The sequence below is a fragment of the Haliaeetus leucocephalus genome, unplaced genomic scaffold, assembly GCF_000737465.1.
Source record: "Haliaeetus leucocephalus isolate CR32 unplaced genomic scaffold, Haliaeetus_leucocephalus-4.0 Scaffold1000, whole genome shotgun sequence".
In the NCBI taxonomy this organism is placed as follows: domain Eukaryota; kingdom Metazoa; phylum Chordata; class Aves; order Accipitriformes; family Accipitridae; genus Haliaeetus; species Haliaeetus leucocephalus.
Genome location: NW_010973436.1, coordinates 359,758 through 385,455, shown reverse-complemented (window position 1 = coordinate 385,455; position 25,698 = coordinate 359,758). Strand labels below are relative to the sequence as shown.

Here is a 25,698-nt window from a genome sequence, read left to right as displayed (position 1 = left end):
GCTGCATGCAGGAGGAGTTGCCAAGAGACAGAAGACAGATGGAAACAAGGCCACAGGTTTTTCTCCTGGGCCCCTTTGCTTTAGCAAACACACCATCAAGCCCAACAGCAAAAGAGTCAATCCTTTTGGGATACAGGGCTAACAAACTGACCACAAGGACTGAAGCCAGTATTTGCTAGCATTATGGTGCATCTTGCCAGAGAGACAAGAGAAGACTTAAAGTGCATTGTGGAAAGGAGGCAAGAAGACCCTGACCTCACAGTGCAGAATCTTGAGGCTTCACTCCTCACGAAGGGAAGTGCTGCAGCTGCTATTGGGGAAAGGGAATATCGCAGAGCAGGGTGTGGGGCATGACTGAGAGATAGGAGAGACTGATGGCAGAGGAGGAGGTGAGTGCAACGGGGAGATTTGTTGAAAAGTGGCTGGGAACCATTCTCCAAGTCTCATGTGCCACAATGGGTTTCTGTGCCTGCAAATGCAAGGATGAAGTGAGGTATGGGCTTAGTGTGCTGGAGGCTGCTGGGGCAGCAACAGCTGTGGGGAAATCCTATGGTCAAGGCTAGTCCAAGGCCTTGACTGTCACTGATCACTTGGACGATGCAGAAATATCTGAAAATTACTTTATTGGGCTGAATGGACTTTGCAGACCTTTAGCCAAGACACCAGACTTTTAGTTCCCTCTTATCCCAAATTTTAGTATTGATGGACTATGATTTACACGCTCTCTTTCCTCTGGAACAGGGTTACCAGATGTTTAGGTGTTTCTGGACAACCCCCTGCACATGCAGGCCAGGGGATGGGCTAGAGCTGTGGTTAACTCCCTGATCCACATGCCATACTTCAGGTACCAAGGACTTACTGAGGACATCAAGTTTGATGCACAGGTCGGTATCACAGCTAGAAGTCATCTCAACTGTACACAGATGTCTCCTTTTGAACTGTGTGTCCCTCTCCAGCTGTGAATGGAGAGGACCAGGCACTGCTCTGAGTGATCCATCTACGAAGGCAGGTGCCTGCTTCCCAGGAGATGAGTTTCTCCCCCAGTGCATCTAGTTCTCTTTCTTGACTAAAGTGTGCTGCTCAGACACATGGAGATGAGCTCAGCTGGAGCCTTCCATGCTGCTGATGGCCCACCGGGGGTTAGATGACTTTATGTGTGTCAGCATCTCTGTGCCACCTATGTCCACACGCTTGGGGTCTGGGGTCCACATGAAGTGACATGCAGCCACAAGTCTCTGTGGGAGGAGAAATGAGCTACCGTGGGGCAGGAGATAAATGAATGGATGCCTTTATCCAGCAGGGAGAAATGTGACTCCAGAAGCTTTGTGCCTATGCTGCTGTGTCTTACTGATTCAGAAAACCTGCTACTGTCCTAGGGATGCCCAAAGTCTCCCAAAATCCCAGCGATTAGCTATTAGTGCAGTTCCTCCCCAGTATGGAGGAGGGAACCCCAAGGAAATGCAGAGCTCTTGGATTCATGGCCATAGGCTAGAAATCAGATCACCATGCTGAAAGCACAGGTTGGTACTGTGGACCTGAACTACAGTGGTAACTTTGGGAAAGCTGCACTGGGCCACTTAGAAATCTTATCCTCCTGGAGCCCCTGGCCTCAAAACCAGGTGGAAGAAGCTGTGATGACTGTCCTGAGGACACCATATATCCACCCATACTGGAAAAACTCTGATACTCTTCTGGCTGGCACTAATCTGTCCTTCCCCCTCCAAACTGCTGTAGGCAACACCCACCCAGAGGAGCCAGACACACGCTAAGCACTTTCCCAAAGTGCTGATCTGCGAGAAACACCAGAGAGAGCCAGCCATTCTCCTCACTTTCCATAAGTACTTGAAAAAGAAAAATCAAGAGTTTATCTTGATCTCTTAATCCATCAAGTTTCTTTTCTCTTTGCTTTCTCTACCTCTGCAAGCCTGGTAATTATAATTTATAGCACCTGCTCACTTTGAAATACCTTGGACTCCTTCTGCCTGGCAGAGGAACAGACACAGTGCCCATCTGCTTTAGTTAAGTGCTCACAAACCACAAAGTCGTTAATTAGACTGACACACGACTCTTCCAGAATACACATCGTATGTTGTTACTGCACCTATAAACCACTGGTAACCAGATACTCTGCCACGGGATCACAACTGGATCAGAGGATTACGCAAAGCCTTGGCACCCCTTGCAGGGCTCAGAGCATTGCCATCAGGTGTGCGTGTTCTTTCTAATCCTCCCCACTGGGCTTCCCAACATGCTTCCCAGTTAAAGCAAACCTGCTGGGAAGCAGCTCCCTCACACTTGGTAGGAGGCTCAGTCTCCAGAGCTTTGTATTCTCTTCTTTTGAAATCCAAATTCCTCTTTGTATTCATCTAGTGATCCCCGCCAAGGTCTCCTTCCTGACAGCTTGGGCTCCAGGCAATGATGCCTCCACATCCTGTAGCTGACAGGGAGCAGGGCAGGTCTGATTCTGGCCCCACAGGCATGGCTGCAGCTTCAGAAGACCTGTGATGAGGGGTGTTTGTAAGGACAGGTGCGTCTGATGTGGATGGGGGTATTTGGGTAGATTTGATACTTGCCTCCTCAAGCTGGCTGACATCCATGGGGCAGAGTGAATCATGAACACCTCTGGTCGGGAAATGCTGACCCCCCCATAGTGGATATCTCCCTCTGGAGGAGGAGTGGCCCAGACCACATGAAGTCCCTGATCAGTGATACTCGGTGATACGCAGTAAGCCAACCTGGAGCAGCCAAGCTTTGGATCAGCACATGAGGTGATCAGGAATGGTTGTCCTAGACCTACAAATGCCCTTGGCACAGAGTTATGTTAAATGACTGGAAACATCCATCTGGTTTGCCAGTCTTCCCAGCACCTGTGTTAGAGTTTGCAGGAGGAAGCCCTGTTAGTGTGTTTGAAATATTATTTGCCAAAACTCAGGACTGCATCTTCCTTGGTTAGAAAAGGTATGGAGGGATCACACAGGGCAATAGGAACAGCCTCTTGGAGAGCATCCACAGGGGAACACCTTGACCCTCTCACCTCACCCAAACTTGCCTGAATCCAAAGTCAGTTTTTTGGCATGCTGTCTCTCCTGTGAAGGACTGGAACTTCAGTAACTTAGGTTTCCTAAAAGCCAGTATGCCTCATCCAGGTTAGTTAAAATTAGTGTCCTCCCATTGCTGGTTCCTGCACTACAACACATCTTTTGCAGGTGACACCACACCTCCCATGGAAAATCCTGCACACCTGAAGCTCCTGGGCTGGCAGCTTTGAGAAAGCTCCTTGCCTGAAGACAGATCCTCATCCTAGCCAGGTCAGAAGGGAAGAGCAGGGAGAGGCCCCCAGGAGAGCAGTGTAAGCATGGTCTTTGTGACAACTGGCCAGTGTTTCTCCTGCCTTGTTTCTGGTCTTCTAGAGACAGGTGTGAGAGCAGGACCCAGGCCATGTTAACAGAGAGCTGCTGCTTCCTCTCCCTGGAGGTGGAGTCTTTTGTTCAGGCTGCCACAAAAAAACCCCTGTGTGGGAAGGCATGCAGGGTGCATGTGCAATGCAAGAGAGCTCCAACGTGGAACAAGGTTTCCCAGGGGCAAGGTACTCTGAGGGGTAGAGTTCATGCCCTGACTGTGCCATAGACTCTCTGATCATTCCGGACAGGAGTACCCTACTTCTCTGTGCAGCATCCCCCAATAAAAAGGAGGAATAACTTTCCTTCTGCTCTCTGATTGACAACATTTATTGGAGTTTCTTTCTGCCCGGACTTTCCTCTCCTTGACCATGTATGTACAAGTTGATGTCCTGCTGTTAGAGACTCCCAAACTTGCTGCAAACTTCCTAGCTGGTACCATGACCTCACAGCATGCATCTTCTGGAGTCTGAGGAGCATCTGGCTGCCTGCACTGTCTGGCACTCTCAGCTAGCAAGCAGAGGGACTTCAATACAGGTCTGAACATGCCTCATGCCTGGGACCCCAGCTTGGACCCCAGCAGTGCAGCAAAGGGACCCAGCAGTTCAATTCCAAGTGCTACTAAGGCTTGGGTGCATGTATCCTATCTCAGTGGGCATCCTCTCTGAATGCTCAAAAGGCAAGACAGCTGCTACCTTTGGAGACAGCTGGAGTTTATTAAACATTATTTTTCTCTCTCTTATTTCAGAGACTCCACTGACACATTAGGTTTTTGCTACATTTCAGCTCTAACTTGATACTGTGCAGGCAGTAAATACCAACCTCTCTCTGTCCCACAGTGGCTAGAAGCATGCCTTTCTGTTTTACTTTTTTGGCCACCTCATCCCTTGAATTGCCTGGTAAGTCCTACCGGTAGAGCTATGCTCAAAACAATTGTTCTCAGCTTCCACTTAGTTTGGCTGCTTCTGTTGTAAACCTGAGAGAAGCCTTGTGTATTGAAAAGTCTGTTTTTCATCTCCTGTGTCAGCTTGTCCATAAGAGATAGATACATTCCCTTCAAATCCTGCCTGAATCCCAGAATGACGAACGTGGACATCAAAAGCAAATATCTGAAAGAGCAAGAAAATAACCAGCACACAATTCCTTTCTGTCTAGTACAGCTGTCTGTTCCACCCCACTCCTGTTGGCTCCCATTTTCACCCCCCTTTTCAGCCATCCTGCCTGCACAGCATGTGTTGCCAACCTGCAAAGCAGATAGTTAATATTCCATGAAGTGCCATATAAGTCTGGTAACTCATGAACTGTCATGGCGTGCCATAAAGCCAATTACTCTTCTGAATGGAAAAAAATAGTCTCTGGGCAACATGAGTACACTGGGTCTCAGATAGCCTGACCAGTAATGCTTGGAAACCATACTCTGGGTGACCTATGGGTGTTCCAGGCTGGCTAATTTTTTGGCAACGAATACACAAGAGTCTCATAAACTTGTGGAAAATTACTCAGATATTTGAAAAAGAGGGAAAAAAAAGAAACTTTCTAATGCGGACCTGTACTGGAGGCTCTTGGCCTGAGGTTAGTAACTACATTTGGAGAAGTCATGACACCAGTGAAAACCAAGTAGAGCATCTTAGCTCTGTATCTGCCTTAAGACATAGTGACTGTCCACACTGTGCCACTCCCGGTTTTCAAATCAGGTCTCTCATTTTTATGGATCATTTTCCTGTTTGATAGGAGAAAGGAGGAAAAGGTGGCTACAGAAGAGCATTTCTAAACATGAGCTAGAAAGAGAATTACAAGACTCTGCAAGCACTGGCTTCTCCCTTGGGGAAGCAGCACAGGATGGAGACCCAGGATGAAAGCAGGTCATGCTTTCACCAGCGTGAGACACAGCAGTGGTACAATCTTGTAATACACACTGTGTGTCTTCAGAAATGTCCCTATCCACCCAGAGCAGCACTGTGCCTCATAGACATGCTTGGCTTAGTTACCAGACATGGTTCTTGGGCCTTCACCATGCCTAAGGATTCTTCGTTGTACAGTTTCTGTATAAAGAGGAGAAAGTGCAAATCATCGTCTCTTTCTGCATGTGCCCTCTGCACTTTCAAGTGGCCAAGCTAGAAGCACAGACAGGGGTTGATGCAGTGCTAATGTGAGGTGCAGCTGGCTTGTGCCTGTCCTTGGAGAATAACTGTCTGTGGAGAATAACTATCTTGGAGAATAACTACCTCCTGTACTCTCCATACTGAGGGCAGGTTTTACTGCAGCCTGTTGGTGATCTGCAATCAGGGTCTTTCTGAGAGGTACCTTCTGCCAACCCTTTAACCAGGTAGCTCAGACAGGGAAGAGGTCTCCATTGCGTGGGACACTTCTGAAGCTTTTGCTTCCAGTGACTGCTGCCCCCCCCCCCAGTTTGAAGAGTTGGACCTCGCCTACGGGCACAACATGGAAAAGCGACTGTAGGGGACCTGACTGATCTTTTATGGCTTTACCCTGAATTCTCGTAAGCACAGAAAGAACAGGATGGGTGGGGTGGGTTCACTGATGTGAGACCTACAGAAGATACTACTGTTTTGCCGCTTGCTTTTCGTTACAGAAACCTCTCTCCTGGGAGCTTTTCATCTTTCACACAGTCTATCATAAATACTTCCTCTCCTGATGACTGCTGGCTATACATACTAAGCGTGCCATTGCAGAGTCTTGAATGAGGCATGGAAACACCTTAATGTGGCAAGTGGAGCCAGGACACCTAGGTCCTACTCCTGACTTTGCTGTTGCCCTAGGGAAGATCACTTTGCCTTCCCATGCTCATGTCATTCTTGCCAAAGCAGTGCAAGCACTGACAGTGAGTGAAGTCTCCAGAAATCACTTCTGAGTGTGCAGCTAGAGATGGCTATATGCAGGTGTTATTATCTTAATGGGGAAAGATCCACAGCATCTTGCCTCACAGTTTTGCTGTGTCTACCAATTCCCACTAATTTACTGCCTGTGGCTTAGCTAATCCCTTTCCAGTTTCTCTGATCAGGTGAGATGTGATGAAGAAGATCCAGCCCAACCACAGCAGGTCCCACCTTTCTGACTTGGCGAGCAGGATACCTGTCTGACTCAGGGGGAGAGGTGTTGCCAACAGCAGATCTGCCACAAGGGATTGTACTGTTTTCCCAATGCACGTCTCTTATTTTCTGATACTTTGCTGGTTCTCGAAGCTGGGCCTCCCAAAAAGGGTGTTTGTTTAAATAGTCATCTGTGTAAAGATGGTCCAGAAGCCCTGGGCAGTCTGTGACCATAAGAACAGGTATCCAGGCTCCCTCAGCTGGAGGGGCACTTTAAGCAAAATCCCATTAAATGCTTTTTTTCTCAGCAGGAGCCTTCCTTTGAACTTATTTACTCTCACTGTGCCTGGTGGCTGGTAGATAAGCTGTGGGTCTGGCTGGTGTAGTCGAGAGCATTGGATAGAGCCATCCTGCAGGTCAGAAGTTGTTGCCCCCTCTCCCACCCTGAACCCAGGTCTTGTCATGTCTAACAGTTTTTTTCTTTTTTTAAGGAAGAGACAGGAGTGGAAGGTCACTGGCTCAGTCCCTCCTGTGCACAGTTTGTGTCTGGCACAGGAATTTGGGTCCAGTGAGAGGCTGGGAAGGGAACCTGAGCCACAGAGGTGGAGCTGGGGAAGGCTCAGAAGAGGTGGCCCTGGTCTGGGGGGTTGAGGACAAGTATCCTAAAAATGATGAGGAGAGGAGGCGTGAAGGAGCCCAGAGAGACTGGGCATGGGTGCTTGTGCACTGCTAGGAAAAGACCTGCCTGAACTACCAGGGGTGAGGGGCTGAGGGCAGGTTTGAGGGGAGTAACAGCCCAGACAGGTTGGTCCAAAGGGCCAAGGCTGCTGGGGAAAGGCAGCAGGTCCCTGCTCAGTCACCTCAGATCCTGGATGGGATCCTGCTGGCTGGGGCAGCATGCTCTGGGGGCAAATGGGACACAACTGGCAATATAAATATCTTGCCACTGCTGCTGTGGCTCTTGAAACCAGTCCTATTATGACAGGCACTAGGCATGTCCTAACCAGCCATGCCCTGATACTCAGCCCTCTGATTTTATTCCAAGCCTAGTCTCCCTCTGGTTGTCTGAAGAAGCTTGTTTCTTCCTAACATTTCCTCTTACTGTTCAGTTTCTGCAGGAAGAACACAAGATCCCAGCTGGCCCAAGCTCTCCCTCCTCACCCAACTTTGGAGACACTTGGGGGGCCCACACTGGATGAGGTGGCCTCGAAGTGCACTAAGAGCAGGTACCTCTGTGTTGATTCAAGATAAACCATCCTCCCACCCTGAGCCTTCAATGAAGCCCAAAAGTGCTGTGAGCAGCTGCTTGGAGCATTTTGCGTTTCTCATGTGCTATGTGTTATTTTGGGGGGGTGGGGGGGGCTGTTGGCTGAGGGGATGGAGTGTGCAGACACCTCAGCACTGGCTGAGGTGGCCACCCATCAGTGATGTGTGCCCCAGGCCAGGTGGCCCAAGCAGCCATGGTGTGTGCAGGCAGTTGAACCTTCAGAAGCAAAGGTTGGGTCTATCCAACCATGGGATCTGGTGGCACTGGTTGTCATACACTTTCAGGGGCATAGGAGAGACAGGCTGAGGGGGGAAAGGGGCATTCCTGGGGCAACCCCACTGCAGTGACCTTCCATGTCAAATTTCCTTTGAAAGGGAATTCACCTGGAAAACAATCTAATCTCCAAATCCCTGGACTGGGAGGTCTTGACTCTGGCACTAGTGGTGATGTCAACACATTTTAATAACAGCCACCACCATGTGCCAATGGTGTTTCAGCAACAAATGTTTCAAATCTCTCCTGGCAGAAAGAGTGTTCATATCCTGCACAGCCAACACCCCCATTGTAAATTAATATTTAAATTAATATTTACAGAAACTCCTAGTTGATGCTGGGAGGGCCACACAGGGAGAACTGTGCCCAGTTTTGGGCTGCCCAGTGTAAGAAGGATGAAGAGGAACCAGATGGGTCCAGTGGAGGGCTGGCAACTGAGTCAGGGTCCCAGAGAACTTGCCCCAATGAGCAGAGGTGGAAGGAGCTGGGTTGGTTTCACCTAGCAGAGAAGAGGTTAAGAGGAGATCTGCTAGTGACCCACAACTAAAGATGGTGGAGCCAAGCTCTCCTGGGTAGTTCCAAGGGATCAAACAAAGAGTAATGACCACAAATTGTGCTCCAGGAATTTTAGGTTGGACTTGAGGAAAAGCTTCTTCCCCATGAAGAACAGCCCCAGGCCAGGTCAACGGTGAGGGGGGAATCTCCATGATAGGAGGGTTTCAAGGCTTGGACAGACAAAGCTGCAACTGCTCCACCTAGTATTGGTGACAGTCCTGCTCCAAGCAGAAGGCCAGCCTGGAAGCCTCCAGGAACTGCTTCCAGCCAGCATTTCTATGATAAAACACACAGTAAGACTAGGACTGAAGTTAAGGGTTAGGGTTAAAGTTAGTTTTTGAGTGGTTCAGCCCAGTTCAGAATGCTCTTACAAGCTTTGGCAGTGCTGCTTACACCAGCTGGGCGATTACCAAACAGAGCTTCCCTAAATTCAGTGGCACTACCAGGGTCTGATTGCAAGTGTGTCCACACTCAGGAAAACTGCAAATATTTCAGTGACGTGTGATTTTTAGTGGATACAGTAGCACAAATCTACTGCAGATATAGTTACTTTAAAGGAAAAGCACAATCGCAGCCTCAGCTTCTTCTCATGGCTGAATCAATAGAAGTGTTTTAAAGCATTTCTACCCTGACATAACTATCCTCTATCTGGGTAACACAGCCCAACTCGCATGTTGACAGACCAGAGAGTCCTCTGTGCTCCCTGGCAGGTCCCTTCCTCACTGTGGTTGGCAGCGGAGAGGACGGAGCCCCTTCTGCGTGGATATTTTTCAGTGTTCCTTGAAATATGCATTGGCACTGGTGGCCTTTTCATCACAACAAACACACGGGGAGCTGTAATTTCAACATCCTTTACCAAGCCAGTGTTCCTTCCTTGAAAACTGCCCTCCCCTCCCTTCTATGCTAAGTGACAGTAATCTTTGCTTTAATTGGAAAAGAAAAGGAAGAAGGGACAGAACATCCTTGACAAAGGAACTAATGACTCAAATGCTGGGAAGCCTGGGGCCCCCAGGGGACCGTGCAGCTCGAAGCATTGACTTTTAATGACTTACAGAGACTGGAGGTTTGGAAGATCTCTCAGTGCCTCTGCAGGGATGCGACTCAGCTGATTGTTCTGCAACATCCTATAATTAGAAAAAAGAGAACTTTGTTAAAAAAAAAAAAAAAGCCTGACATAAAATGGAGTTTGTTGCTGCTTGTTTCTGAAGCTGTCCTGGACTCATGTTGGAAAGCTAGAGGGGTTTGAAAGCACCATGTTAGTCACCCAGGGCTCTTAAGCAAGCTTGCAGGCAGCTGGCTGGTGAGCTGCAGTCCAGGCTGGCCCAGGATCCTGCAGCAGAGGGTCCCAGGGGTGACTTCGGTGCTGCAATGGGGGATCCACTGGGACGATGTGACCGTAAAGGGGTCTCTCCACTGCACACTTGCGTCTGTTAGTCCAGAATAATACCAGTGCTTTCAGCTGAGTTGTCCTGTATTTATACTTGTATAAGACATCCTTCTCCCAGTGTGTGCCAGTGGTGGTTACCTCTGCAGAGTCTATGGAAACTAGCCTGTGGACTGTGTCAAAGGGACAGAGCATGGCCTTAGCAGTGAGGGGCAGCCCGAAGAGTACTGATCCAAGTAAGAAACTTTGCCATTACTGTGACTGCTAGCTTTACTGCAGAGGATTCAGAAGTCTGTCATGAAAGGAAAGTTGAAAAAGACAATTGTAGAGACAATCTTTAAAAAATGGAAGCTATAGGCCACCAACCTCTTCAATTTCTGGAGGAAAATGGGGACTTACCATTAAATTATTTGGATGTACACAGAAGAAAAAGTAGGGAAACAAGCAACTATCAGTAGTGTCTAGTGAAAAATGGGTTGTGTCAAAGCAATCTAGTTTTTTTCTATACAGGGTAAAAGCCCATGAGAATGGAGAAGAAAACATAGACATCATCTACCATGAATTTAGCTTTACTTTACTAAGATGTTAAATGCTGGCATGCAATGCAGGAGAGAAGACATGTTTGATGTGGTATGAAAAGGCAGCAGAGGGGCCATACTCAAATTAATAAATGGTTCCCTCTCAAATGAAGAACATGCTTAAGGGTCTACAGCATCTCTCCTGGAGATGACACTCAGCATTATTGCTAAGGACCCAGATGATAGCTGGGAGGGGAAGGTTGCTACCTCTGCTGACAACACGGGGCTGCACAAGGCACCATGCACATACCAAGAGGGGTGCAGAGATCAACTAGTGTGGGAGAGCGGATGGAAAATGCAGGTTGCTGCAGGGAGACCAAGAGAAAGACTCCGTGGATGGACAGGGATAAGCAGCTGTGCAAATACAACTGGGCACAGGCTTGCAGCCCTGCCAAAACTGTCTGGGGCTGGTGGGTATACCTGGAGACCCAAGACAAGACAGACTTGCTCTTGGGAAGGTGCAGAGATGCTTTGGGGGTGGCTACATATGGGTGTGAGGAGCAAGGACACCAGCTGTGATCCCTTTGCTCCTCTTGATGCTGGGCAGGTTTTGGCCAGGCCATGCTGTCCCATCTGGGCCCTGCCCTGCAGGACATGGGGCAGCAGGAGAGCAGCCAGAGGACAATGGGCAGAAGGATGAGGAAATGCCAGATCCTCACCTGTGGGGAAACTAGAAATTACAGGGGTGGCAGAGGAATGTAATTGGGATAATTCGGTCTAGAAGAAAAAAGGCTGAGGAGGCAGCGTGGGAATGTCAGGCACGGAGATGTGCAGGGTGCTCACACACCACTCCTCACTGGTGGGGCAGGGCAGGGCTGGGCGTGTTTGAAGTGGCTCCCTCTGCCCATGCCCTCCTCTTGCATCTCCTGCACAAAACTGGTCCATGGGCAGCACAAATGGTCTCAGGTCTCCTGGTGCACGCAAGGGGCAATCCGAGCCTCAGACACTCTGGCAGTCTTGGATCCCTGCTCCACTGACTCCTAATTTTCCTCTAATCACTCTGTTGTGCCCCACTCCCTCCATCCTGCCATTCTCAAAATGCTTCCCCTCTTCACCTTCCTGGGTGATCTTCTCACCATGTGCTCTGTGTGGACACGGGCCAAGTACAGGGACCACAGAGCACCATGAGCTTCCTTGCTGATGCACCCAGAGCCCATTCTCTCAAGGTGCATGGTGCAAGGCTGGTGGGACCCCTCTGAGAGGAGCATGACCCACAGAGGGTCGTGTGGCTGGTATGAACTGTGCTCTGACAAGTCCATGATCCTTGTCCCTGGTTCTCCTTCCATGCTTGTGAAAGGGGAATGTAAGCCCCAGTGATCAATCTCATGGGTGCTCTCTGCAGCCCACTGGGATGGAGAAGCTCATCCAGGCAGACAGCTGTCATGCAAGGACCAACCCAACTTCTGGGGCTCCTGGTCCTGCATATGGGTTTGTTTCCACAGCCGAGGTGTGCTTCATCCTGCTGCCCAGTGAAGAAGTACAACAGTTCAGGTCAGTTGAAAATCAAGAAGATGCAGAGCTGAATAAGGAGTGATACAGAGTGGGGCTTTAGGAAGCACTGTTGGGGTTTTGCTGGGACACCAGTTGGATCTCAGTGGCTCTATGAAATCTGAGCTCAGTGTTCAGAGTTGATCAGTGGAAATATCTGGAGTCAATATTAAAGCAAACCCCATTGTCATACTACTGCTGGATCCTGCTGCCTCCCATCTATCACAAGTCCCTCCTCCAACCAGTGACACAGACTGAGAAACTTTCCAGACCACCATCAGAACGGGCTGATTCCAAAATGAAGCCCTTTTGGCACAGACAAATGATATTTAAGAAAGAGGCTTCAGAGACCTCTGAAACCACTGGAGTGCTGGACAGTGCTGTTTTTCACAACAGCAGGGCAGCTAGAGAAGTTTTCAGATGCTGAGACTGGGACAAGAAGCAACGCTTCTTCACATGGCACGTAATTACTCCAATAAGTCATCATCAGAACATGATACAGAGAGGCCAAAAAATAGTTCCAGACAGGGTTAGATAATTTTATAGGGACAGGGCCACCCTGGTATTAAACAAGAAGTTATTCATTCAGCCTCAAGCTCAGGAAAGCCCCAGCTCTTCTCACTGGGAACTCAGGTTGAGCAGGAAAAGATATGCTGCATCTACCACTGGGTGTCCCAGGATGGCTTTTCTTACAGTATGGTTTTAAGGACAACCCCAGTCAGGCCCCTGGTCCCTGCAGTCAATCCTTACATGGCATGTTAAACCATTCCTGCATATTATTTTTTTTCCACAAAAGGCTCTTGCAACAACATATAGCATGATTTTGGCAAGAGCTCGAATAATTGTACCAAAACCTGGGGGATGATGTCAAGGAAGTCTCTACACACTAGCAGGAGCGCATGTCCTCACTGTGGCATCTGGGTCCTGGGGCTGCTCTGTACTGGGGTGCCCAGGTGCCACTACAAAAGGAGGATGGCAAAAGGGTTCAGAGAACAGCAGGGCACCTGGAGAGCTGTGACAGGGTCACAGGGTCCCTCTCTGTCTAAGTGGTGGCATTTCCCCTTTTGGGATGCTGGTCTTCTATGAGATGCAAAAGGCCAATGCTGTAGTTCACTGAGGAGAGCACCCACAGTGGGAGTCCTGGGCTCCAGGCCATTTCCAAGGATGGCTGATACGTTCTGCATTAAGGGGGTCACTGTATGACTTATGTAAACAGCATTGCAAAGAGGGAACAACTCTGAAAACCAGTCATCTCTTCACTTCATGTCCCTGAAAGCTTTGGGCATGCCCTGTCCCCTCCCTGCATTCATGGTCCCCCAGGAAAGGAAGCTGCATTGCAGGGTGTGTGCATGGAGGATGGTGCAGGGATCTCCATCAGGATTCTAGGTACACCACAGGATGACCAGCTGAGGCACAGACATGGTCTGTGAACTGGGACCTCAGTCCACAAGATCACAGCAACCCTGAGATCCCAGATCACACTGGCTTCAGCCTTTCTCCACTGGCATCTGTCTCTGCTCCTGCCTCTCCATCAGGTCCTGGCTCCAATTCAAACAAAATTTCTGGACTTCATTAGCTTTCCTATTGCAAGCTGCTGCTTCACAGCAGCCTGGAGACAACCTTAGTGAGCGCTTGACTTCTGCCCATGGAGCAATCTCACCACCTATCCAGCCCTATGCCCACTCTGTCTGGTGCATTTTCTCAACTGCTGAGTGCAATTTTCTCTCTTCTAGCAGCTGTATCAAAGAGTAAAGTCCTACAGGTCTGCACTGGTTGATGAGCCACTATCAAATGCAGCACCAGGCCTTCTGGACAAGCTGAGGACATTGGTGAACATGACAAGCAAAGAAGATTCACGCCAGCAAGTGCTCAAAACCAGGTCTGGATAGTGCACTGTCACCTTGGGTTGGCACTGTTCAGGTGACCATACTGGATCTTGCGGACACTGGCAGACATGGACACACAACCTGCTATCCACAGCAGTCTGACGGGAACCCTCATAAGTCACAACTCTTCAGAGGTCATGTTTTATTTTCAGAAGTAGGAGGATTGTTTGTTGGTAGAGACCATGCCTGAACGACCAGAAAAATGCTGGGATCAGGTCCCATCACACCAGGATCCTTGCACAAGACAGTCTCAGCAGACTTACAGCTCTCAGAGGTACAGGCCTGTGCATGTTAAAATGTCCCCATCTTGGGAGGCTGAAGTGACTCAGCCAGCACAGTCAAAGGGCTGTTATTGCTTGAGGCAACTGTGCCTGGAGCCTGTGCATGGGGATTAAAGACATTCCAACCTCTGCACGTTCCTCTTCCCTCCCCATGGGAGCGTCTCATGGATGGGCCACACCATTCCCTTTGTCTCAAAGCCATTTCTGTTCTGCACAGGCTCGGGGTTGTCAAAGAGGTAGGGTCTGTCTGAGGATTCCTGAAGTGTCCCAAGCCACCTGCAAGCCTGCCACCCTGGGGCAACATGGCTTTTTTGGCGATGTTTTCTGATGTGTGTTCACAACCCAGGCTAGTCAGTGCCTGTCCTGGAACACATGAGATGCTGTGATTGTAGCTCAGGGGGAGAAGAGAAGGAGGGACCAGTGGGGGTGGCCATTGGGTAGGGTCCGTCTGGCCAGGAGATGTGGCATGTGCAGAGCAAGGCCACTTTTGCCAGGCTCACTCCAGCCTACCTGTTGATGGAGACCAGCCATGGGCAGCACTGGGGCAGTATGTGGGTGGGAGTGGCTGCAGGCAGCACTGGGTCAACACGCTTGTGCAGGCAGGTGCTGGGCAGCACTCACGCCACTGTCTGTGCAGGCAGAATGTGGGCAGTGCTGGGTCTGCACACTCAGGCAGACTGGTTGAAGCTTGTTGAGGAACGGAGCAGCGGGGTGGGCCACCCCAGCTGGCTGCTGTGAGTGCAGGGTCTGCAGCCAAGAGGATGCACCCAGGCATTTTGCCCTCCACATTTTTGGGGTGAGGCAGGCTCAGGTTGTGGTTGTACTTGGAGTCTTTCCCTGAAGAATTTGGTGTGGGATTCCTTCTTGTCTACTAAGCGCTGCTGCTGCTGCTGCAGCATGTTCAGCCAGGGAAGTAAGAGGCCTGGCAATCCTGCTTGTGCGGCAGAGAATTTGATCAGGGATACATGTGGGAGGGTGGGATGTGGTGTGAGGCCATGGCAGCACAAGCTCAGCCACATGGCCAGCTGGGATGGATGGCTCCTGGTTGATGAAGCTCCAGCCAGGGCACTTGGAGGTGAGGGGCATCCAGGCAGCTCATGAGGAGGTCTGGAAGGATGGGGAAGTTTCCAGTTTTCCAGAGACTGTGATTAAACAGCATGTTCTGCCACCCTGGAAAGCTCCAAGGCTTCTTCCTAGGCTCTGCTCTCCACCCCTGACCACAACCAGACTGTGAGGGAAGGTGCAAGGTGCTCTGCAATGGGCTGGGAAGGGACACCCTGCTTCCAAGGGACATCATGGACTAAGTAGTTAATTTTGCAAGGGAAGGACCTTGGCAGAGGAGACAAACCAGCCTATGGAGCAGGTTTCTAATGATCTTGGCACTGAAGCATGGAGCATCAGCCTCTGTGGGGAGGGTGTGGGTTGGCCATGCTGCAGAGCAGAGCCCCTGGGAGAGGTGCACTTGCAAATCTTTTTGCAAAGGGATGTACCCATCAGTTGGGAGGACCTCAGAGCACCAGCTACCACTGCTGAGCATCCATCAAGGTCAGCCTGCACTCATCTGAGGGGAGCCAAGGAGGCCACATCTTGCCTTGCCTTGCCTTGCCTTTGGTTGGGGGCTGGCTCAAGGCTTGATGCATGAAGATCTCAGCATATTCCCCTGTGTCATGATGTTTTGTTGGTAGTGGGACAGTTTTGCACTTCAGTTGCTCTCTTCCAAGTCTCCCCACACATGCTTCCCTGGGTGTACCCCGCATAGTTTCTGCACAGGCCTATCTTCATGGCCACTTTCCAGGTGGTTTTTGTACAGTGAAGCAGCCGGAGGAGGCAGGCCCAAGAATCTGGTCCTGCTTCTAGTAGCTCTGGGATTCACTCTGAGGGCAGGGAGAGGACCATCTGCACAGGCAGGTTTGTGGAGGAATTCCCAGGGTGTTTCCCATCCTTTTTTAAACATAAACTAATTCTCTGGAAAGACTGGGAAAGCACCAGGCCCCTTGACAGCCCAAGATGCATGTGAGACTTCACTTGTGGACGTGCACATGACCACAATTAGCTCTAAGGCCCTAGCACATTAAAATTAAATTATGAAAATTGTTACCATCCCCAGCTACCAGCCTGTGTCCTTGGGAGACACCCCTGTCATCAGAGGTAAGATCTCTGAACCTGCTGTGAGTCAGCTCCTGGATACCTATGGGCTTCAGCTGGTCATATTTGGGGCAGCCATTCCCAACACCAGCCATGCCTGTCACCTGTCAAACCTCAGCCAACCTGTGACAGAGCATCCACACCTGTAGATGCAATCTGTCCTGAAATATCCCTGGTACTATCTGCTCCAAAACCTGCTAGTCCTGTCTTCAGATATGGAGAATATATATTTCCTTCCTTATTGCAGCAGCTGCTTGTCCTTAAACGTTTATGTCCATCCTCATTCACCTCTCCAGATAACCTCAGTTGACTCATTGTTCCTTTAGTTCATGACCAGACCACTGATCCTTCTCACTGTTTTTAAATAAAGCAATTTGTTTTTCTAGTTCACTGGGCCGCAGGATGCAGTGTCCTATCCCCCCAGCACACCTCGGCTGTGGAAACAAACCCATATGCAGGACCAGGAGCCCCAGAAGTTGGGTTGGTCCTTGCATGACAGCTGTCTGCCTGGATGAGCTTCTCCATCCCAGTGGGCTGCAGAGAGCACCCATGAGATTGATCACTGGGGCTTACATTCCCCTTTCACAAGCATGGAAGGAGAACCAGGGACAAGGATCATGGACTTGTCAGAGCACAGTTCATACCAGCCACACGACCCTCTGTGGGTCATGCTCCTCTCAGAGGGGTCCCACCAGCCTTGCACCATGCACCTTGAGAGAATGGGCTCTGGGTGCATCAGCAAGAAAGCTCATGGTGCTCTGTGGTCCCTGTACTTGGCCCGTGTCCACACAGAGCACATGGTGAGAAGATCACCCAGGAAGGTGAAGAGGGGAAGCATTTTGAGAATGGCAGGATGGAGGGAGTGGGGCACAACAGAGTGATTAGAGGAAAATTAGGAGTCAGTGGAGCAGGGATCCAAGACTGCCAGAGTGTCTGAGGCTCGGATTGCCCCTTGCGTGCACCAGGAGACCTGAGACCATTTGTGCTGCCCATGGACCAGTTTTGTGCAGGAGATGCAAGAGGAGGGCATGGGCAGAGGGAGCCACTTCAAACACGCCCAGCCCTGCCCTGCCCCACCAGTGAGGAGTGGTGTGTGAGCACCCTGCACATCTCCGTGCCTGACATTCCCACGCTGCCTCCTCAGCCTTTTTTCTTCTAGACCGAATTATCCCAATTACATTCCTCTGCCACCCCTGTAATTTCTAGTTTCCCCACAGGTGAGGATCTGGCATTTCCTCATCCTTCTGCCCATTGTCCTCTGGCTGCTCTCCTGCTGCCCCATGTCCTGCAGGGCAGGGCCCAGATGGGACAGCATGGCCTGGCCAAAACCTGCCCAGCATCAAGAGGTGCAGAAGCATCACAGCCTGTGTTTGGATGCAGTTTGGTATCCAGCCCAGCAGCCTGTCTTGTAGCCTTTGCTGGATGTCAGAGTCCAGCACCCCAAGGGAAGCTCAGTCTATAGCCTGAAGGGTGACTTGCCCTCCCTGGGTCCTCTTTTGTCTTGATTTTCAACAGAGTCAGAATGGTTAAATATAAACTCAAAGCTTTGCCTCTGTCTAAAGTGAGGAGACAGGACTTTCCTCCCTGATCCTGTCTTTTAATACCTGACATCCCAGCATTTCTCTGATCTTTTCTGCCTCATAGGCTCTTCAGATTCCCTCTCCAGATACCTCCTTCAAGATCTGTGGGTTTTTGGTGGAGATTAAAGTGCAGAGGAAAGCACATGACTGCGGGAGTGGTTACTGATCCAAAGGGAGCAAGGATCTGATCAGGATGGGGAGCAGTGTGGTGAGCAACTTGTGTCACCATGAAACGCAGTGCTCTGCACAGTGTAACTTCATGGCAGCCCCATGGGACATGGATGTAACTGGAACAAACTGATGCTCCCCAGTTACCCAGCACACTTCCATATGCTACATGAGGCACACCAGTTTACACCAATTTACAGTTGGTTACCATCCCCCATATTTGTGTAGTATCCATAGTATCCATAATGACAGTATCCTATAAATTACTGCAGTTCCCCATTAACCCCAGATGCCTCCTACAGTCTTTTGGGTTGAAGTTGCTCTTCTCAGTTTCAAAGTAAGTTCCAGGTCGCATGGAGATCTTGGAGCAGCCAGTGAGATCTTGCCCTTAGCAGGCTTGGATGGGGGTGGAGAAACACAGTGAGGGAAGAGGGAACTGTGACATGTTTGGCAGAAGGGCAAAGATTTTTGGTCACTCCCAGGGCAAAAGGAGCTTGGTAAGCCAGCCCCACGGTCTCTTCCTAGGCTCTGCTCTCCACCCCTGACCACAACCAGACTGTGAGGGAAGGTGCAAGGTGCTCTGCAATGGGCTGGGAAGGGACACCCTGCTTCCAAGCTCGGTTCTTGCCTTGGTTTTTCCAGCCAGTAAAATGGCAATAATATAATCTTTCCCTACAGGTTTTGGTGATTTTATTGGGCTGCCAATAAGGTTGTGGTGCTGCTGTGGAAGGCACCCTGCACTCACACTCCTGTCCTGAGGAGGTCAGAGGGGATGCAAAGTGGCCCATGACTCTTCAGCAAGCCAGTGCCAGGAAGGACACTTGTTCCCCCTCAGTTCCTGGGGAGATGGAGCAGATCCTGCTGAGCTGCTGTGGAGTCACCAGCCCCAGCCAGGTCACTGCTGCAGTGACCTGAAGGACCTGAATCACAGCCTGAAGGAAACACATCATGGCCTTCACCTGCCTTCTTTAGAACCTTGTGCTTTTCCTCAGACTTTTTTCAGTAGAAGAAATCAGTGAGAGTCCCCATCCTCAGCCCTTCCAATGTGATTAAGCTTGATGCTCCTAAGGTCTGTCCTGGCAAAATTTCTAGTCCTGTTCCAGCAAATTCCCAGGGACCAGCCTATCTTTTCCATGTCTCTCAATGCTGGCCTCACTCTCACAGTGACAGAGAAATAGATGAGGGTGAATGATTGCTGCTCCTGGAGGGCGCAGGGACCTGCAACTGCATCCACCAATGACCTCACTCCCATGGAGCCCATGGTATCATTATAGAAAGCAATCAGAGCATCTCCAATAGCAAGAGCATATGACAGCTGAATATACCCCTGCAAGAAAGCCAAGAAAGCATCAGAGTCTTTGGAAAGTGAAATGCTCACAGTAACATAAGGGCTGGTAGTGCTGCTGCTTTTAGGAAGTAGGAACTTCCTTAAATAAGAGGCCCATGGCAGGGCCTGGATGGGCTAGCCACTGTGAGCATCAACCCTTCCTTCCCTGGCCTTGTAGCGGGCTAGTCCTCTGCATACCTCCATGGGATAGGTTGGGGGATTAGAGTAAATTTAAGGCAAGCCTGTAGCCATAGGGGTTGGTATGACAGCCCAAGTGCCACCCTGTGTCACTGGGCACAGGCTGGCTGAGAGCAAGGCAGGTTGTCCTGAAGCACGAGGACACCAACTTCAGCTCTCACAAGACAGCCTGGAGCAAGTTTCTCCATGCAACCATTTCCCATCTGGAAATGCTCTGATCCTTCAAGCCTCTCCTTACAATGGGGTCACTCATGAATGTGTCCCTCCTGGTACTGCCCCATGGTGGAGCATGCCGGGTGTCCATAAGCCAGTCTGCATGCAGGTAGCGGAGCAGGGAGAGCATGCTCCTTTCCTTACTGCGACCCATGGGGAGTTGTGCTGTCTCTGGAAGGGAGGCATTGCTGTTGTACTCTGCATCAGTAGTTACCTGGGCCTGACACAAATAGAAATTGATCAAAAGCAGCTTTAAAAGCTCCTGCATTCCCGGAGTAGAAAGTTCCTCTTGTTGAAATTGGGTGGGAGAGCTGTGGTTTTTCCTCAGTTCCTTTGATTTGTTGCCTAATGCAGGGGATGGATAAATCTTTAAGCCCTGAGATTTAGGGCAGGATTCATACTTTACATCTTCAGAAGACGTAGTAAACAGCCCTACACTCTCTAATCCTGGGAGCAGGTTTGTACCTGCTTGCTCTGTGTAAACTGGACCAGCTACAACAATTTCACATTGTGGCTGAGTTCAAAACATCCCCTTGGGGATGAAATGTTTACTGCAGGATATTTTTAAGATGGTTCCTGAAAGAGAAAAAGAAAGGGAAAAAGGGACTCCCACCTCAATATCCTGCACAGACCCTGCAGGACTGTCACATGGGTGCAAAAAGTGGTGTGACTGCACGGGCAGTGAGACACCCTGGCCCATAGGAAAATACTCTGGGGAGGAACTTGCTGGTAACCTTTGTCACTTAGACCTTCCCCACTGGGCAGGCAGAGGTGGGTGGCCTGCCCACAATGACAAGGAGGCCTTCATTTACCAGGGCTGCCAGCTCCCAGGCATGGCCTGATGGCTGCAATGCTCCTGTATCCATCTGCACATGTCCCCATCACCCCTGTAGGCAGGCTGAGCTCAGGCTGAAGTCAGACCCTCCAAGGATCACACGCTTCCTAAGGGCAGATCAATCCAGAGCCTTGCAGAAGCCTCCTGGGCCATGCAGAAGTTTGCAGCAAGAGGAGGCTGGTTGCAAAGAGGCAGCTGAGCTGGGCAGAGCACAGGAGCTTTCCACGGCACCTGCCAGAGTGCAGATATCTGGACCTTTGGGTTGCTACAACCCAGCCCCAAGACTACAACAGAGCAGATGGGAGCCAGCTTGGGGCTGGACACCACATCTGGGGGACATTTGCTGAGTTGTATGCAAAACGTGAACCTCTGCAGATTCTCCTGTGGTGTGTTTTCACACAGCATGGAGGGCTGTGCCCTGGAGGTGACCTGCTCATGGCTTGCTGTAGCAGAAGCGCGGAAGCAGTGCAGTGGGGAGGGTGGTCCTTGGGGTGGGACACAGCTCCCCATTCACCAAGGGGCATGTTAACCAGTGTGGGTTTAACAATTGACACCACACCGCCTTGTAACTTTGCACCCCCCTCTGCATGGCTGCAAGTCCCCGTGCATGGCCAGTGCCGAGGGGCTGGTGGAGGTGGGCATTGTGGTGTCTCTGCAGAGGGGAGAGAGCTACTTACAGAATCTTCAGGCTGTAGAGGCCAGAGAAAGCTTCCCCTGGGATCCTGGAGATCTGGTTTCCAGAGAGGCGTCTGCAGCGAAAAGAAAAGCCAGTAATGTGTCAACATCCTTGTAATGACAGTCCCTTGTCTGCAGAGGCTTAACAATTCATGCATCTTGCCACAGTCCCCTTGGGGAGAAGGCTGCAACACCTGCAAACTGAGCCATGGTTGTGTGCTTGGGCAACCTTTGCATAGCATCCCCTCTTACAGCTTCGGGAACAGGCAAAGAAAATAATAGCTTATTACTCCTGCCAGACTTGAATCCAGTGTTTTCAGCATCCAGTGACAGCTCATGGCTCAAGTCATTCCCTGGATACCCACAGAGGACCCCACTGCACAGAAATTATAGCACAGGCTGCCTGTGAGAGGGACCTCTGCTCCAGGGCACTGACCAACCTACAGACCCTGCTATACACCAGATGCCTGGAAGTGAGGGTGGAGCAGGAAGAGAGCTACTTTCTGCTCATGCATGGTCCTGGGAGGACTATCCCTAAATCATGGATCCTTATCTGTCCCCTTTGTCTGTATGTGGCCTGTTTCTGCATGCAGCAGGTTCTCCTTTGTCCTGTCCATCAAAGCTCAATGCCACTTTATTTGCTTCCGCTCTCTTTTTCCCAGCCCTGCTTTGACCTGTGTGATCACAGCTAAGGCCCAGCTCCTTCAACACACAAGAGTTTGGTATCACTGCCATGAGGGGAGACTGGGGAAGGGGCTGAAGATGGGGAGTATGATGTAGGTGCCACAGTAGAGCCAGCTCATCTAAGTATGGTTTCCAAAACCAGGACAGAAAAGTCAAAAGTGGTTCTTGGTCAAGTTGTGGATAGAGAAAATCGTAAGAGGGAAGATGAGGGTAGGGATAATGCAGCCTGGGAAGGCTGATGAATGAAGATGATTGTGAACGGGTGGCAGAGGAATACAAAGTGAAGAGCAGCATCACTAAGGAAAGTGGAACCATTAGGGACACAGAGCAAAGAACACGGGACAATATTCAGAACTGGCTGAAAGAATTTATCCAAGGAAACCTGTGGGATTTACCATTGTGCAGCACCATCTGATCAGAGCACTCAAATTTTAGCAAGGCCCAGAGCAGGCTGGGGCATTAACAGGTATTTGGATTTTTCACTGACATTGGAAACTACATCACTGTTACCATGACTTTCACTGATGAGGACAGTGGTCCTGAGAGACCACGGTGGGAGCCTGTGGTGGACCCAGGAGTGAAATCCAGGACTTTTGAGTCTAGGCTTGACCTAAGGAGAATCTTATTCTCCTCCTGTTTCTCCAATGAGGACAAACATGGACCAAGACCCAGTGCCCATCGGCCAGAAATCATGAGGCAGGTTCAACAACCTGATTAAGATCCCAAGTTACTACTGCACAAGGCTGGACTTCTCCATAGTCACAGGGTAAGAAACTTGTTGTTCGCTTACTTGGAGTGGAATATTGCCTCTCCAAAAAGGAGACAGCAAACATCATTTGTGACCAGGCTCATCTTCACTCTCTCAGAAAGTCCAAACCAGGCCCAAGAGGTTGGGCACAGATGCTGGCAAGCTTGTTGTATTCTTTTAGCAGTGAAAAAGCTTATTTCTTTTTAAATGTTTTGTCAGTGAAGGAGACAGGTGTCGAGGATGAGCAGTGTAATCCAGGCTGGAAGCAGAGTGCCTTGCAGTGAGGACTCTGCAAAGGTCATGGAGAGGATCTGAGCTGTTTTGGGGAGCCACACTCACCAGTGGCAGAGCAGACATGTGTGTGTGCCCGAGCTCTCTTCCTCCCTGTGTCTTCTCTCTGGAATCTAGAGAAAATTGCTCCCATAATTAGGGCCTCTGACAGCACAAACAGTATAGGGTCGTCTCTTTAATGTGTGTGAGCAGGTTGTAACCTGCCTCTCTGCCGTATGCAAGCCGCCTGGCAGGCTGGGCTATTTGTCACTTGGGGGCTGTGATTTGGGGTAATTGCTCCTTTTGATTGCTGATTTCCACATGGGAGGGAGTGTTGTCCAGGAGACTAGAGTGCTCGCCTGGAGGGGAGGTGTTCCTGCACGGCATCTTCAGCCTGCTCCCAGCATCCGTACTACCAGGCTGCACTTGCTCTGTGGGGGGCTGTCTGTCCTCACCTCCCTGGAACTCCTGTCTGCCCCCATGCCTTTGCTGGCAGCAGTCTACATGTATTCACGGTTAAATGTGCCTCTCCTTGTTTCCTGGCAGCTCTGCACCTTTATGTTCACTTTCCTGGGTGTGTTTGAGTGTTTGCCAGGTCCCTAAATGGATCTGGAACCTCCAGGATTAGCAGGAGAGGAGTGTGGAGCTTGGATGGAGCCCAGGCTGGGGCTCCTGGCCTCAGAACAGGGTGGCAGGGAGCCCTGTGTGCTGGTGGGACATGTGCTGATCCAGCTCGTGGCATCTCAGCACCATGGGCAAAACAGAACATGAGGGGAAAAACAACTCTGCAGGAGATGCCCTGGTTTCACTGGGCACTATCTCTGGGTGAATTTAGAGGCACAAAGCATCCCCCAGCCCAGGAAAGGCAGCCATGCCTCCCTGTTGCTGCTGCTTCTGTCCTTAGCCCTGCTATACTGAGACTATTCTGTGTCCCTGGCTCACCTCTGGCCTCTGGCTCTTCTCTCTCTATCTTTACCTCCTCCCCACTGCCAGGGCAGCCCAGCTGCTCTCCCCAAGGTATAGAGCTCCATGCTGAGCCAAGGAGCGGGCAAAAGCAGGGGCACTAGCCACAACCACTTCACTCAATCCACCTCCCAAGGCAATTGCCAGTGCCTTTTGGGTCCAAGATGGGCTCTGCTTACTTGTATGCATGCAGAGACTGGGAAGTGGGAGATGTCTGTGTTTGTGCACACAGGCTGAGGTTTTGCTTTCCTAGAGGTACATGGCTGGGACGTGCACACAGGATCTGGAGGCATGGGCTTTGGAAGTTTGCTATACCTCCCAGAACAGGAGCTGCATGATGCTGTGAGTGGTAGACAGGTATCCAGGCAAGGAAGCATGGCTGTCCCATCTATCTGAGAGTAGGTCAGGAATGGGTAGGTCTTTTGGGGTGTCCTGTCCAGCAGGAGGAGTGGCCACTGGGAAGAGATGCCTGCTTCCATGTTGTTAGCTCCTGTGCCAGTTCACGTAAGAGACCCAAGACATGAAAGGCTCCCTCTGTGTGACCCTTCCTCTGTCCATGGTCACTTGGCAATCTCCCTAGTGCTTGGTTTCCTTTGTCCCTCTTACTCAAACTCTCCAGAAATCTCCCAGCGTGGCAGACAGGCACCCATGGAATAGATCTCCAGAAGCCAGATCCCACAGGAAATCCACTGAAACGATCCCTTCCTTTCTCTTTAAAAGGCAACAATAACATTGAAGTGATGCTGCCAGTGTGACTTCCCCTGAGACAGCTCTTAATGTGCTCCTTCTGTGGAGAAGACTAAAGCAAATAACCCCACCAATAAGGACTGAGAGGTGGCATTCCCTTGCACCCTAAGCACACAGTGGGAAGTAGAGCTGCTCTTGCAGGGGTGAAGGTCTGGTCCACAGCACACAAGCTCTGCTTCAGACCTGCTCAGGTCTCTGTTTAGGATAGGCAGACTTGATTCAGCTGTATGTCCTGCTGTCCTGGAGCTTACACCTTGAGATAGGGTTGGGAGAAAGGGAAAGCTCTGGATTCAAAGTCACCAATGGAAGAGGGAGAGAAGGGGCAGGTGGAAGGGGAGGGTGGAAGCTGGAGTTGTCTGGATTGCTTTGGAAGGCATGTGTGTTCAGTGGATTTTAGATTCTGCTCCCCCCAGCCCTTCCCCACTCCTGTGATTTCTGGGAACTTTCCTCCAGGCTTTGATCTACATTCCCAATACACTCCAAGTTGGAACAAACTCATGGTTTACCACCTCATGGTTGCTGCAGTTCAGTTACCACAGGATCCCACCCCCTTCTGTATCTTGGGCTTCTTGGTCATGCTACAACTTCCATGGCACGCCCAAAGGCTGTTTGTTGGGCATGATCGCTCATGTCATGTGCTCAGGCAACACAATGATGCTCTTATCATTCACATTAGGAGGCAGGAACATTGCCCATTGGCAGGACAGGACAAAAAAAGTGTGTCCATATCCCAGTGGAATTTTCCCCTTGCCAGACCTTTATTGAGCATGTCAGCCTCCCCCTTTGATCTCCTGCTCTGGTTCATTTCTCAAGCACTAACACTGTCAAGGCAGAATCTGTGCCCAGATAAGCTGCCTGTGCTCCTGTCTGAACAGTGTCATCATGCCAAGACTGTGTCATCCCCTGGGCACACAGGGGACCAAGAGCCCCATGTAATGCTTGAGTTTGTTCTTGTGCTGGTGCAAAACAGGAATGAAGCCAATTA

The 25,698-nt window shown here is 50.4% G+C and overlaps 1 protein-coding gene across 1 annotated transcript in view; it reads right to left on the bottom strand.

The window, feature by feature from the left end:
- LGR6 (leucine-rich repeat containing G protein-coupled receptor 6) overlaps positions 1 to 25,698 on the bottom strand; it is a 148,982-nt gene that overhangs the window by 62,659 nt on the left and 60,625 nt on the right. Inside the window, exons 3-4 of the mRNA XM_010584747.1 lie at positions 21,304 to 21,375; positions 9,596 to 9,667 (exon numbers count right to left, since the gene is read on the bottom strand). Of these exons, the coding sequence (XP_010583049.1) occupies positions 9,596 to 9,667; positions 21,304 to 21,375 (144 nt within the window). The remainder of the gene's footprint in view (positions 1 to 9,595; positions 9,668 to 21,303; positions 21,376 to 25,698) is intronic.